This window comes from Apodemus sylvaticus, chromosome 3 (assembly GCF_947179515.1).
Source record: "Apodemus sylvaticus chromosome 3, mApoSyl1.1, whole genome shotgun sequence".
In the NCBI taxonomy this organism is placed as follows: Eukaryota; Metazoa; Chordata; class Mammalia; order Rodentia; family Muridae; genus Apodemus; species Apodemus sylvaticus.
Genome location: NC_067474.1, coordinates 116,343,428 through 116,359,505, shown reverse-complemented (window position 1 = coordinate 116,359,505; position 16,078 = coordinate 116,343,428). Strand labels below are relative to the sequence as shown.

Here is a 16,078-nt window from a genome sequence, read left to right as displayed (position 1 = left end):
AGAATGGGAAGAAAGGAAAAGAAAAAAAGGAACCAATTTTCAGGTCTGCTGTCACTGCATTGGGAAAACATGGTATCCACCATTGGGGAGGAGCCACTCTCTAAAGATGCTAGCATTGCTCTGGTGCTATTTGGTGGCTCTACAAAAGATCCTGGGGTTAGGAAAGCAACTGGTTATTGTAATCCCCAGATTCTTGCTGGATTACCTGGCCCTGTGCAAGGGTCCTGAGTCCATCCCAGCAGGCAATGACTCCATAAGAAAGCCGACCCACCACAGTCGGCTACTGCTGTTGCTGCTACTGCCATTATTTTTGGAACCCCAGTACCTACCAGGGCAGGGCTCTCCATCCTCACCTGTAGCCTCAACTCCAGAAACTGGAGCTCCTCTACCTGGTTTGAGACCACTCTTAGGCCCACCCACTGGCCTGTGCCCTGCTCAAGGAACACCAATGTGCATGCCTTGATTCATGAATGAGCGCCCTCTACCAGAAATTAGAGGTCTACCTTTCCCCAGAATTGCTACTGAAGATGATTCTTTCTTCCCCTTGAAATGCATCTCATGAAATTATATAGCCTGTGAGTTCTTTGTCCCATCTTTCTGTATTAATTATAGCTAATAAAAAGAAATACACAGAACAATTAAGAGAAACAACAACTCTGAAAGTGTGAAGACTTTTTTCTGAAAACTCCAAAAGCAGGCTGGTGAGATGGACCAGTAAGTGATGCTTGTAGCACAGGCCTGAGAATCTGATCTCAGGGGCCCAGCACCACATAAAACACTAAGCACAGTAATTGGAGCCTCTGACCTTGACCCTGGAAAGATCCTAGGGTCTGAGCAGTCAGCTACTCCAGCTAAATCAGCAAGTTCCAGGACCAGGAAGAGACCCCATCTCAAAAAATAAGGTAAAGAATTATAGTGGAAGACAGCCAAATTCAACACACACACACACACACCTGCCTCTAAAGTTCTAAAGTTAAGCATTTTTAACATCTTATGTTTATGCCAAATGAATACACTTAGTTTCCTAATGGAAATTTAAAGAATAACAACATAAATGGTATGCTCTGGGTTCCTAAAGTAGAAATTTCAAATTAACTTTGGACTTCTTTTCGAAGTTTTTCTTTTTCTTTTTTTTTATTAGATATATTCTTTATTTACTTTTCAAATGATTTCCCCTTTCCTGCATTCCCCCTCCCCAAAAGTCCCATAAGCCCTCTTCCCCAATCAACCCCCTCCCTCTTCCCTGTCCTGGTATTCCCCTATACTGCTGCATTGAGCCTTTCCAGGACCAGGGGCCTCTCCTTTCTTCTTCTTGGGCATCATTGGATAAATGAATTGTGTCTTGGGTATTCCGAGCTTCTGGGCTAATATCCACTTAACAGTAAGTGCATACTATGAGTGTTCTTTCATGATTGGGTTACCTCACTTAGGATGATATTTTCTAGTTCCACCCATTTGCCTAAGAATTTCATGAATTCATTGTTTTTAATAACTGAGTAGGAGGACTCAGGTCATCCTCCTGCCTCATGCTCTAGAATCATGAATGCATAGGCATGGGCCATCATGCCCAGCTTAAATATATCTCTTTTCATAATAAAAAATAACTCACATTTAGAAGCACATACATAAGGACTCAGATGCAATGTTCATCAACAGATCAGCCCACTTGAGATTTAAGAAAAAAAATGTAGCTGTACACATTTTTAAATCTTCTATAAATTTCTATAAACTCAAGAGACTCTGAGGCAGGAAGAATGTCAGTCCAAAGTCAGCATAATCCATATACCCAGACAGACCTTGTCTCTAAAAAGAATTCTTAATACAATTTTAATATTATTTCCCCTATTGTTTGTGGGAAATAAAATTTGAAGATGCCCCTGATGACAAGAAAGGCAAGGTCTTGGAGAATATCCCCAGAGAAACTTTACAAGGCCTACCTTGTGTGGTAAAGACCTGAGGTGAACTCCAGTCACTCCAGACTCCTGAGCCATCCAGTCTCTTGCTCCTCACCTGGACCTCATATGAAGATCCAGGAAGCACACTGTCTACCAGTAGAGATGTAGCTGAGACGATTTCAGCAGCCTGTTAAGTGTAAAGTTGAAATATCAGAACATCAAGTTGGTGTGGAATATTTGCCAAAACTGATAATACACAAGCCTAGGCAAATTTCAAAGAGTTAGAATCCTACAGATGCACTGTCTGAAAACAGAATTAAAGCAGAAACCAACGGCCAAAGGAAAAAGAAATACTATGCACCTGCCGATAAAACGTTAAAGAGCGTGTAGACCAAGCAACAAATGTGAGCATTAACAAATAGTAACTGAACACTAATGTCCACGATCCCAAAGTTATTGGGAATGTTGTAGCCATTTTGCCATCTGTCACACTGGTAGAAAACAATGTGGAGAGGTGTAGAGAGATCTGTAAGGGTCCTGAAGGAAAGATGCACAGAGGGACAGGAATGATATTAAGATCCTGACCTCTACAGGATATGAGTCAGCTCACTGCTTATAAGCTAAAGGAAGAAACATCTGAGGCCAAAGCCCTGCAGAAACCAAACTCTAGGTAGGATCTGTGTGGCTCATTCAGTTTTTCTAAAAATGTGTTCCACTCAAACTCCCTGGTCTCTTCAAGACTGTGAGAGGAAGAAAGGGGCCATAGATTAAAAATTATGAAAAGCATAGGTATGTGTAGAACAGTATAGGACCTTCTTTACAATCCTGTGATCTCCAGCTTCATAATGAGAAAGTATCTTACAATAGCCTCCACTCTGCATTTATTTATACACCCGACACCAAGGGCTCCCAAACTGCTCTCTGCAAAAATAAGGCCTTAGAAAAGTAACGCCATTCTAAAAAGATCGATTTTTTTTTTTACCTTGGAATGATGTAATGCTTAGGTTCACTATGTGCCATGAAAGCTTTCCCATGACGTCATGAGCTACTTGTGACCTCCTCCTCCTCCCCACCTGCCCCATCTGATGTCATTCATGGCACAGTTCTCTCCTATCAGCCTCAGCCACACGGGCCTCTGCATTGCTGGTCCCTCTGCTTGTCATCCACCTCCCCAGACACCTACACAGCCGTCTCCTTCAAATCTTTGCTCAAACATCACCCTCCCCATGAGGCCTGCCCCAACCTCCACTCGCTATGACAATCTTTCATCATCCTCGTATCCAGCTCTATGACCTCTAGGTATTCTTGATGCATCTAGAACAACTCCCGGCAACAAACGGCCACTCAAAAAGTACCCCAGTGTATAAGCGAAAGAGGATGCTGATTGGCTTCATGACAGAAATGCATACACTGTTTGTCAACACACTCAGCCATGAAAACATAAAGATGCAATGTGAATCAGCAGTCTATAGATAAGGCTGTTATAACTATAAGTTAAAATGCTATAGCTGGCCGGGTGGAGGTGACACGCACAATGAATCCCAGCATTTGGGATTCAGAGGCAGGCAGATCTCTGAATCTGTGGCCAGCCTGGTCTACAGAGCAAGCTCTAGGACAGTCAGAACTACATAGAGAAACCCTGTCTCAAAAAGAAAAATTATACCTGACTTCCTGTTGAGTGTAGACTATCTCAATAGGTAATAGTGAAAATAGTCCATTCTACTCTAGAAAGCACAGGCATATTTAGCAGGCAAGGGTAATTTCTAAGAGACTTAAAAATCTTTGCTTCTACCTCAAAAAATGGGAAAACCTCCCATGCTCATGGATCGGCAGAATCAATATAGTTAAAATGGCCATTTTGCCTAAAGCACTATACAGATTCAATGCAATACCCATCAAAATCCCAACTCAATTCTTCACAGAGCTAGAAAGAGCAATTATCAAATTCATCTGGAACAACAAAAAACCCAGGATAGCTAAAACTATTCTCAGCAACAAAAGGAAATCTGGGGGAATCAGTATCCCTGACCTCAAGCAATACTACAGAGCAATAGTGTTAAAAACTGCATGGTATTGGTACAGTGACAGGCAGGAGGATCAATGGAACAGGATTGAAGATCCAGAAATGAACCCACACACCTATGGCCACTTGATCCTCGACAAAGAGGCTGAAAACATCCAATGGAAAAAAGATAGCCTTTTCAACAAATGGTGCTGGTTCAACTGGAGGTCAGCATGCAGAAGAATGCGAATTGATCCATCCTTGTCTCCTTGTACTAAGCTCAAATCCAAATGGATCAAGGACCTCCACATAAAGCCAGACACTCTGAAGCTAATAGAAAAAAAACTGGGGAAGACCCTTGAGGACATCGGTACAGGGAGAAAGTTTCTGAACAGAACACCAATAGCGTATGCTCTAAGAGCAAGAATTGACAAATGGGACCTCATAAAATTACAAAGTTTCTGTAAGGCAAAGGACACCATCAAGAGGACAAATCGGCAACCAACAAATTGGGAAAAGATCTTCACCAATCCTACATCAGATAGAGGGCTAATATCCAATATATATAAAGAACTCAAGAAGTTAGACTCCAGAAAACCAAACAACCCTATTAAAAAATGGGGTACAGAGTTAAACAAAGAATTCTCACCTGAAGAACTTCGGATGGCGGAGAAGCATCTTAAAAAATGCTCAACTTCATTAGTCATTAGGGAAATGCAAATCAAAACAACCCTAAGATTTCATCTTACACCAGTCAGAATGGCTAAGATTAAAAATTCAGGAGACAGCAGGTGTTGGAGAGGGTGTGGAGAAAGAGGAACACTCCTCCACTGCTGGTGGGGTTGCAAATTGGTACAACCACTCTGGAAATCAGTCTGGCGGTTCCTCCGAAAACTGGGCACCTTACTTCCAGAAGATCCTGCTATACCACTCCTGGGCATATACCCAGAAGACTCCCCACCATGTAATAAGGATACATGTTCTACTATGTTCATAGCAGCCCTATTTGTAATTGCCAGATGCTGGAAAGAACCCAGGTATCCCTCAACAGAAGAGTGGATGCAAAAAATGTGGTATATCTACACAATGGAGTACTATTCAGCCATTAGAAACAATGAATTCATGAAATTCTTAGGCAAATGGATGGAGCTAGAGAATATCATACTAAGTGAGGTAACCCAGACTCAAAAGGTGAATCATGGTATGCACTCACTAATAAGTGGATATTAACCTAGAAAACTGGAATACCCAAAACATAATCCACACATCAAATGAGGTACAAGAAGAAAGGAGGAGTGGCCCCTGGTTCTGGAAAGACTCAGTGAAACAGTATTCAGCAAAACCAGAACGGGGAAGTGGGAAGGGGTGGGTGGGAGGACAGGGGAAGAGAAGGGGGCTTGCGGGACTTTCGGGGAGTGGGGGGGCTAGAAAAGGGGAAATCATTTGAAATGTAAATAAATTATATCGAATAATAAAAAAAAATTAATTTAAAAAAAAAAAATCTTTGCTTCTTAAAATTTCACTTTCTTTACCAAAATACACTTACCTCTCTTACAGTTGTAGAATTCTCTAAATATTTCACCTGATATTGAAGTGGAAATGGTGCTGTGGTTTGGCTGTCCCAAGAAATCTTTAAATTACCATCATCTGTGACTTCCAAACACAAACCTAGGGGTGGATCGGGCTTCACTTAAGGAAAAAAGAAAAACAAAAAGACTTTTAAGCTGGCCAGTTTTCAGGGCAATCATATATGAGTAAAATGAAGGTGAGATGAATAGATTGCCTTTCAACTACTTAAAATGTTACCACATTTGAGAGCTAATTACAGAGTTAAAGCAGAGATGTAGAATGGGCCCTTCCCTTGTACCAAGGCATCCCAGCAAACCCTGTCTTCACTCTTTCGCCTGTGTGGGAAAGGCTGTAAACCAGCAAATGAGATGGCTTTGATAAATGTGATTGCCTTCTATAAAAAGTCTACCTAACTTCACGTTGCTAGTAATTTTCAGTCTTACTTGGAGTCTCTGCCTAGTCCCAGTCACTGTGCCTGCTTTTGCTGGTCATGAGGATAAGAGCAGTGTGCAGAACAGTATCCAGAAAATCCACAGACCTGGGCAAAGTCAGCATATCTATCCATAGAAAACAGCATTCCAGAGCACACCTACTCAGAACAAACACGACCGTGCAATAAATACACCATTAGAAGGACATGTCTCTCTATACACAGAAGAGTGGGGGGAGGGTGTTATCTTATTGGGGACTTTAACTAAATAAATGATTTCTAAATTCAAATGTACATGTGCATATTAACATTTGTATATGTATGTGCATATATAAGTGCTTGATTATTCCAACCAATAGAAAAACATTTTAAATATGTGAAGAAACAATTTAAACATCTTACAGGCAAAGATTACTTTTACAAACTGTAGTTCATACCATAAAGATATGAACTCAAGCAGCCATTAAAGCTAACACTGTAGTAGAATATTGAAAATCTTTAACTTCTGAAGTTCAAGGGGCTTATAGCAAATTCATACTTTGTTTGGTTAAACTTATTATATTTTTATTTATTTGTGTGTGCGCGCGCATGGGTATGTGCATTCAGTTGTCCTAGGAAACCAAAAAGCAATGTCGAAGCCTCCAACAGCTACGAGCAGTTGTGAGCTGCCATGTGGGTGCAGGGAACAAACCTGGGTCCTCTGCAAGTGGTTCAGATGTTGAGCCATGTCTCCAGTCTCCATACTTGTGAAATTAGCAAATACAGTGTATGGAAAAGAAGAAGAGTGTATGAATGGCAAACTGCACATCCATTCTCACCTCAGCGTGGCTCTGTATTTGCAAGGTGTGTACAATGAACAGGAACTGATGAGTTCATGGACATTACCATCACAATAACACACATTTACTGGTTTCAATTGTATTTTCAACCAAAACTAGTATAGTTCTCACACATCCTATCTGTTCAGGAATTTAGAGATGTTGTTTTGCCTTTTCCTTTATTCAAATCTTATTTTTTTTTGTGACTTGTTACAAGTTTAAGTTATTATAAACAGGGGGAACTAAACACTAACATGTAAATTTTACTGTGTTCCCAGGAGCAAAAGCAGCACAGGAACTTAAAAAATTAAATAAAAGCAAAGAATAGTGAAATTACATACAATTGAAGGCTATTTCACTTTTCCTATTTTCTACCATTATACACTCATATGAAAACATAAACATATATATGTATCTTTATGTACTATGTAAAGATGTTTCCCCGGCTCTCCTATACACAGCTCGGTACTGTTGCAGCTCACCCACTCATCGAGGGTGGGGGAGGCTTGCCTTCCACCTAAGCTTACCTTGGTCATCTCCTCCTCACCATTCACAAACTCTGCTATGATCAAGATAACTACCAAGTCTGATATCGCTCTCCAACTAAGTTTACTCTGCCTTCTGGCACACTGTGCCATACAGCTGCAAACACCTTCAGTGAAATGTTTTGTACCCACATTTTCTAAGACAACACTGTCTCCTTAATTCTTACTAAAGTCTGTTAGTGTTTTCTTCCTGAATTCTAACTGGTGGATCTGACTGAATCCATATGCTAACAACTCCCAAAGATAGATAGATAGATATTCCCCCTGAACTTTGGAGTCTTATATCCAACTGTCTACTCAATAACTCATAGGACTCTAAGAGTCATCTCAAACACAGAGTGACCTTGGTTTCTTCATATACACCTAATTCCCAACATTCCTCTCTGAAGAACTGGTGTTTTCATCGATGGAGATTTTTAGGGGCAAACTGAAAGATAAACCTTACTTCCTCTCTGTCCTTCAACTCCTACAAAGGAATCTCATCAGTTCCATACATCTTTATTGCTACAGCCCTAAACTAACTGGCCAACCCCTAAAGCCTCCCATCTAACCTCCTCCTCCTACCCACACACCTGTTCTTTTCCCTTTAATATTTACATTCTTCACAAGGTAGAATAGAATCTGAACATACAGATATATGTGATCATATCTCAGTCTGATCCTATCAACCCCTAATCATAAGTTTCCATATGAATGGCATCAAATCCAAACTCTCTAACCCTGGCCTCTGGGGTTCTATGTCCCTTAATAACTCTGATCCAATCTCCTATGAGGCACACTCCATTAACTCCATCTGTGGGAACGTCCGTGTGCTTATCATTTCATCACAGAGATTTTGTCTTCAACAACACAGGGAATGTGTTCTGACCTGAAGCACTTCTTACTCTGGAGTTTTATATGTATACCTCTTCTTCATACTTAATATTAAATAGATCATTGACCATCATGGCGGAAATGAAAATCCACGAATAAACACTACTACATAATACGTCTTCATTCTTTCACACAATTAAAAATTTTGGATATTTCAAGTTCAAATATAAGAAATTGATTTTTTCTAATATCTCTGTATTAGGACATTATTAAGAATTTCTGAATAGGGTGGGTTGGTGAGCAGGAAGAGGGGGGATGGGATAGGGTGTTTTGGGGGGAGAAACCAGAAAAGGGGATAACATTTGAAATGTAAATAAAGAAAATATCTTATAAAACAAAAAAGAATTTCCGAATACATATAAATTCAATGGTGACATGTTAACTACTCCTCTTGGAAATCAAATTAAATGCAGTGCTGATCTAAGTGCTTTTTAAATTACCTAATTTTGAGAAGAAAAGAATATAATGCTAAATAAATATTTTGTCATTTTTTCCTGTGCCATAATTCCACAAAATTGAATTGTTCGGGTATCATTATCATTATGTTGCAAAAGAGCCATGTTTATGTCTGTAGAGAGCAAATTACTTGAAAGTCCTATTGTTAAAATTGTTAAACAAGGGTCCAAAAGTGCCATCTAAAGGCATGTAAAAAGAAGCAATGTTTGGAACTGTGTGTAAAATCGTGAGAGAAATGGAAAGGTGTGTTCAGTGGCATTCAAGATCCATGGATCAAAGGCAAACATGGAGAGATGCCTAGAGACTGCCCACCTGGCACAGCGCCTGTCATGTGAGTTTGGATCCTCAGCATCCCCATAAAACATAGGAATGCAGGCAGAGCAGCGTGTGCCTACGTTCCTAGTGCCGAGGAGGGGCCAAAGACAGGAGGATCCCTGAAGCTCAGGACCCAGCTAGTCTTGCCAAACTGGTGGGCTCCGAGCTCCGTAAGAAACCCTCTTGCAATAAAGTAAAATAAAATAAGGAAGAGCAATAAAGGAGGAAATTCAACATTGACCTTTGGCCTCCGCATGCATCTGCCCACACACATATGCACACATATGAAGAGATGCATGTTATCATTTCAGAAAATAGACATAAAAGATACTAAAGCTGCTAAGTAACACAGAACTGAACATAATAAACTGTGCTGTGTATACAAAACTAAATAAGTTTTATACCTGCCTATGTGATTCACATCTGTGAAGTAAATATGTATGTTTATTAAAGGAAGCTTGAGGGTCTTTGCAATAAAAACAATGAGGTGTTCCACCCATGCGAGGTTGTCTTTTGCCTGGGCTGCACAGTGGATGGCTTGACTGTGGACTGCTCTGTATTGACTCCGCTCAGTACTACAGCTCTGCTGTGTGAGTAGGAACCCTGCCCCATTCCTCAGTGTCTCCAGCCTCTGTACTAATCCCAGCACACATGAATCCTAAGTTATATTTATTGGAAAAATAAATTCAGGTAAAAATGTTTTTAACTTTCAAAAATAGTTACCTGAAATATAAACAGATGATAATCAAACAATACACATCCATTCTCTGAATCCCAGACTTAAAGGAGCCACAGCTGCTTCAAAAGACCATTTCAGCGCTAACGTTAGAGACATTTACTCCTGTGAACACAAGAAGCTGCCTATAGTACCCTGGGACTACCCATGTCTTTCAGTAGTGATCACAGTGAGGTATGCCAGTGAAAATCTTTAACCCACAAGTAATCTTTCAACATCTTTGTGTGACTGATTTTTTTTTTAGGGCCACTGTCACTCTGAAGTGCAACTTACCAACAAGCATGGGCTGCAGTGACATCAGAGGTGACTGAAAACTCACACCAGCTGATGTGATTTCCAAATACATCAGAAGAGCGTCGTTGAGTTTGGCTCTGGGTATCGGCACGTGGCACTCACACTCCCCAGCACTGCAGCTGCACCGCACAGTCTGGAAACTGTCTTTCAGTGGAGGCAGAGGCAAAGCATCTATGACTTCAGGCCTATGTATAAACATAAGAGCAAAATGTAAGATGGGTATGGAGACTGAGCAGGTTTGGAAAGCAGGATATCAAATCCAGCTTACAGGTGGGCTATAAGAGTTAGAGTGGACTGACTGTCACAGTAGCAGAAGCAAGGGGGCAAAGGCACTAACAAGGAAGGGAAGCCGCAGCCCTAACAAACCATGACAGTGAAAATACCCTGAAGAACAAATGTGAAATAAAGTTTTTTTTTTCAGACATGCCTAAACTTAAAAGAATCATCTTCAGATCTGCATTATAAAAATGCTAGAGGAAGGCTCTAGACACAAGAAAATCAAAAAAGCTCAAAATCTGGTGTCACATGAAGGAATGAAGTTTGACTCCAAGGATAATTATTTATTGTCTGATTAAATAAAGATTGGCAGCCATGCATTTACAGGGTATTGCAGAGACTGAACTGAAGTATACAGTATTAACACCAAGCTTAGGGGAGCTGGTGCTGTACACCTGAAATGACACACGACAAACAAAGTGGTATAGAGTCGCTTAGATTCTAAGACATGTCATAATTCAAAAGCTACTAAAATAGCTCATGTAGATAAAGCTAATAGGCAACAAAGCAGATTAAAAGGAACCATAAAATTATGCTAAAACTAAGAAAAAATTCAACCCAGACATAGTGGCCCATGCCTTTAATCCCAGCACTTGGGAAGCAGAGGCAGGCAGATCTCAAGTTCGAAGTCAGTCTGGTCTACAAAGCAAGTCCCAGGCCAACCAAAGCTTCAGAGAGAAGAAACTCTGGGACTCCAAAATCCAAAATCCAAAACCCCAAAACAAACAACAAATGAACAAAAAAAAAATGGAGAAAAGAAGAAAAAAGAGAAGGCTTGAGACTAGAGTTGGTAGCATTAATCACAAATAGTCTAAATGTCTCGCTTAGATGGCAGTCAGTAGCAAATTAGGCAAAAAATTAAGACCCAGTTATAAACCTCTCATAAGAAATCAATTTTAACACTAAAATTCAAATTCACTAAAGAAAATGATTAGAAAAAGATATGCAATTTCAAGATAAATCAAAATACAGCTGAAGAGCTACATTAATGTTAATAAAGTTGAATGTAGCACAATAATTATTTTCCAAGGTAAAGAAGGTCATTCATATGAAAAAAATTGTAGAGGGAGTCATCAAAAGTACATATAATATGTGTGCACCTAATAACCGGCAGAAATAGGCTATTTCATAATTACTATTGAAAAATTGTACTATTGGTGAAAAGTTCAACTCTTCTCTAATAATTAATATAATAGTAGACAAAATGAATCAGGATTAAGAGCCAAACAACACTGTCAAAGAACTTGACCCATGCTGTGAGATTAGTTCTCCACATCCTAGCCATATTAAGTTCACCTTGCAACAAGCCATCATTTAGCATTGCCAAACTGTACAAAACAAGCCATCCCTCCCTTAGAGGAACAGTGTTTGCCTAGAGCAACAGACTTTCTGATAGGACAAGGGGAAAGTAGACCCAAATATGGAAATTGCTACTATCTATTTAAGTAAATAAGCTTGTTAATATATGTAAGAATTAAATATAGTATTTATGGTGGTTTGAAAAGGTATGCCCTCGCAGATTCATGGGCTTGAATGCTCGGCCATAGGGAATGGCACTATTGGGAGGCATAGCCTTGTTGAAGGAAGTGTGGGCTTTGAGGTCATAGATGCTCAAGCTACACCCAGTATGGCCCACAGCCTCCTGCTGCCTGTGGATCAAGATAGAGAACTCTTGGATCTTCCAGCACCAGGTCTGCCTGCATGATGCCATGCTTCCTGCCATGACGATAATAGACTAAACCTCTGAAACCATAAGATAGCCTCGATTAAATGCTTTCCTTTATAGGAGTTGCTGTGGTCATGGTGTCTCTTCATAGTGATGGGACCCTAAGACACATGCGAAGAAGAAGAGAAGAAATCATAGAGGCTGAGGGAAATGGCTCAGTGGGTAAAGTGCTTGTTATACAAATCATGAGGACCTTATTTTGAATTCAATGAAGCCACATAAAAGCTGGATAATTACAAGCATCTGTGATCCCAGTACTTTCACTATAAAGTGGAAGCAGAAACATGAGAATCCCCAGAAGCTCTCAGGCTAACCTGATATGTTAGCAACAAGCAAAACAACCTGCCTCAAAACAAGATGGGATGTAGTGACTGACACTCAAGATTGCTCTCTCTCTCTCTCTCTCTCTCTCTCTCACACACACACACACACACACACACACACACGTTGCTGGTATTTAATTCTTATATGTGAACAAAATGTACTTGAAAGTACACAATGATGCAAGAACATTTGCCAAATTTATTTTAAATTTGGTTTTTTTATGAACTTTACCTTTGGCAAAATTTTCTAGTTAGCGACATAAATATTTAGAACTTAAAATTCATTATTAACAGCCACACATGATTCACAGAAGGTACATTTGGGCCTCTGACTTTGGGTATAATTTTTTTCTTCCCAGAAAATTTCTCTATAAAAATCATTAACATTCTCTAGACCAGGACTAAGCTAAATTAGTGTAAAAGTATACTACCTAAGGTCCTGGCTTAGGAAAGTTGATAGTGAACCCCAGTCCCCAGTTCTTGAAGAAGAACTTTACCTATCTTAGATTTGCAAATTACCTATTTGATGTTTCATACCAGTGAGCTGTAAAAATGATTCCACAAAACTTTACCCTACTAATATCAAATAATACACAGAACAATGATTCTTAGACCTCATTTGAAAAAATTCATGGATTCTGTGTCTTAAAAAAAAAAATTCTCCCTCTACCTGAGACCCACTGGATTAGCAGAGGTGGCAGCCTCTGACCTAGATAAATCCTACAGAGAAGGAGAACTATACTCTTCTAAGTTCTCTATCCAAACAACTGGAGAATCAACAAGGACAAGAGGAAGAAAGAAAAAGAAAGACATAAACACAAAGAAATCTCATGGGCAGTCTGGTAGATTTAGGTAAGAGGCATTAGTACCAACCTACTTCTGGGAATAAGAAAATAGACTCTGCCCAGTCATTGACAGGGCAGTTAAAACTCTTAAACAGAGGTTGTTCAGAAGGAAGGTCAAGTCTCCCCAGGACTGGAGGTAGAACATAGATTCTGTTCTTTTGAACATGAGGAAGAAGCTTTGCCTTAGTGGACCTCCACAGGGCCTGGATCCAACCACTTTTTCATAGAGCAATTTAAATTCTAAGAAGAAACTTTTCTTTTTAATGTTACCAAAGGAACAGAGGACAGAATCCAAGGTCAGGAGGGAAAGTTCCATCCTCATTGGCCTACCAGCCGCCCGAAATATGACTAGCTCTCTCACATGAGGACATGGGAATTATGTGGCATCGAGCCTCTTCCAGAAGTAAGTTAAAGTCAAAAATGGCTCTGGGAAAAGACAGAAGAGAGAAGGGTTTATGCACAGGAGAAACCGAGCTTTTAGAATGAATCCTAATCCTAAAACTATGGTAAGCCAGTGAGGTAGGAAAAGCCGAGTAACCCTGGGTCACTTAAAAAAAAAATCAAAAACCAAAAAAAAAAAACACTTTTCTGCTTCTCCCTTGTTAAGCAACATCCAGAACCTTCACGTCATCTCCATGGGTAATCTGGGGTCAGGCATTTCCTGGTAGAGAGGGAGATAAACAAGACTGTCTTAACATTGTGTCCATTAATATTGGACACAAACACAGCAAGAGCTGAATATGACCAATGAAGCTGCGTGCCAGGGGGACACTCAGGAAAGGACTCGGGTGTCTCCCATCAAGAAAGGTCGAAAACGGGAGGTCACGAGATAAGAGTAAGTACCCTGAGAGAGAGAAGCTAAAACGCCTGGGGAACCATTCCTAAAGTTGTGGGGGGATGGGAACGGCATGGTTGAGAGGAGAGCTAGTTGAAGTGTGGAATTCCACTCATTGAGTTTCTAGGAAAAGCAGGTTTACAAGTGACATCAAAGAATGTGCTTGACCATTAGGTAGGGTCAATCAGAACAGTGAAACCAAGGCACTGAAACTCATACATGTGGGTTTTGTAATCACCATGTGCTGCTGATTTAAAGAAAACAAAAACAAAAAACAAAACAACTGGGGAGTAAAAAAAAAAAAAAGGGAACCAGCCTTTCATAGCCAGGAAGGTCCAAACACCCCAGTGTGACTTGGCAGGCAACGCTTCCTCATCTGACCTGGTCCGTGATCCCATGTTCAATGGCTTCCCCGCTCAGCTGCACTCAGCCTTCAGTCCTCCAGCTGTTCTGTGTCCTGTACACTTGCAAATGTTCTGTATTCTCTCCTGCCTACTCTTAGTTTCCACTGGATGCTCCTTAGTTCACCTGTCATGTCCATCTCTTTATTACATGCCACATGTTCAAACTTGGCTTTAGCATTTTGTATTCTTAAAACCTACTTAGTTCAGGAAAGACTCGGTGTAGCAGTATAAGGCAAAAGCAGAACAGGGAAGTGGGAAGGGGTGGGTGGGAGAATAGGGGGAGGGAAGGGGGCTTATGTGACTTTTGGGGAGTGGGGGACCAGAAAAGGGGAAATCATTTGAAATGTAAATAAAAAATATATCAAATGAAATAAAAAAAAAAAAACCTACTTTAGCTCCACAATGAAGCATATTGTATAGATATTTCCTAACAGGACTGAAACACTCCATCATATAACAAAGTTCTTTAAGTCAGAAGGTAAATAACTCAAATAGCTTCAGGAAGTCCTTGAAACTGACCAGTTACCAGCCCCACCCCCACCCCCGCCCCCACCCCCACCCCCACCCCCATTCCAGTCCCTGTGGAAACAATAAGAAGTAAAAATCAGTCAAGCTAACTAGAAGAGGTTTAGACCAACTGAGTCGCTTGGAAACTCTCCCTCCCTGTGTCCAGTGGGTCCCAGGTCCCCAGCTTTGGTGAGAAGTCATTCATGCTGGGGTGGGCTTTAGTGATATAGGTGTATTTGAGTCATCTCTGTCCATGTAAGCAACCCCTCACCCATATTCCTATAATTAATTCCAATAAAACTCATTGGTTCACCAAGTTGGACCTTGGTGGTATCCTCACTTTGGTCTGTCATGAGTTCCCTATCTGGAGTGAATAGTTGTGTGTGTCATCTCTCTAGGAAAAAAAAAAAGTGTGTGGTAAACACTATTGCCCACACTCAGCTCAGAATGTGGTTGCACACAGTAGGGACCTTACAAAAGGAAAGGAAAAACTTATGCCCTGGTCTAAAATAAATATCTAAAGCAGTCCTAGAATATCACATTTCTTAGAGCTTCTCTCCTTCAAGTGTTCAGACAAACATTAATATCTGAGCTCAAACAATGCTTTTCCTTTGAGGACATATTTATAGTTTTTTTTAATCCTTTTTAAATATCAGATTTTAGCTCCTGGAAAAATACACTTTTTTTCTTACACTTTGAAAGATATCTCTTGTGAATTTTAATGGAACAAGGGGATGATACCCTTAAAATAAAATAATACCTGTAATTACTATTTTAAAGCAAATCTCAACATTTCTAAATAAGTAATCTCTGTCATAAAACTTTGCCATACAAAGCACTATGCATAAGATCATTATCAAAGCATTCAGAGATGCTAAAGTTGGGTTGGAGCTAGAAGCTAAAGATCCTGCCATGACTCTCAACTGTAATCAACAGCCTGGGGTCAGTATCTGGACATAGTCCCAACCTTTCAGAAGAAATTGTGTTTCTGGGCATAAGCACCACAGAAGCAGATACTCCCCACTAATGAATAAAGGGAAAGGGTTTCCCTGTATGTAACCGGCACTCATGACCAGACACCAAAACTAATTTCTAAAATCTAAACATGGATAAGATAACTCACAAAGCTTCTGTTCTGAGTAGGGTATTTTACGAATCCCCTCACCCCACCCGAATCAAAGGATGACTCTGGATATGTAGCATACATGGAATATGACACAAGAAGGTCT

General features: G+C 40.2%; 1 protein-coding gene across 4 annotated transcripts in view; it reads right to left on the bottom strand.

The window, feature by feature from the left end:
* Positions 1–16,078, bottom strand: part of Lepr (leptin receptor) — a 123,603-nt gene that overhangs the window by 48,989 nt on the left and 58,536 nt on the right. For all 4 annotated transcript variants that reach the window (XM_052176857.1, XM_052176856.1, XM_052176858.1 and 1 more), the window contains exons 5-7: positions 9,913–10,118; positions 5,444–5,586; positions 1,938–2,082 (exon numbers count right to left, since the gene is read on the bottom strand). In XM_052176857.1, coding sequence (XP_052032817.1) covers positions 1,938–2,082; positions 5,444–5,586; positions 9,913–10,118 — 494 coding nt within the window. The remainder of the gene's footprint in view (positions 1–1,937; positions 2,083–5,443; positions 5,587–9,912; positions 10,119–16,078) is intronic.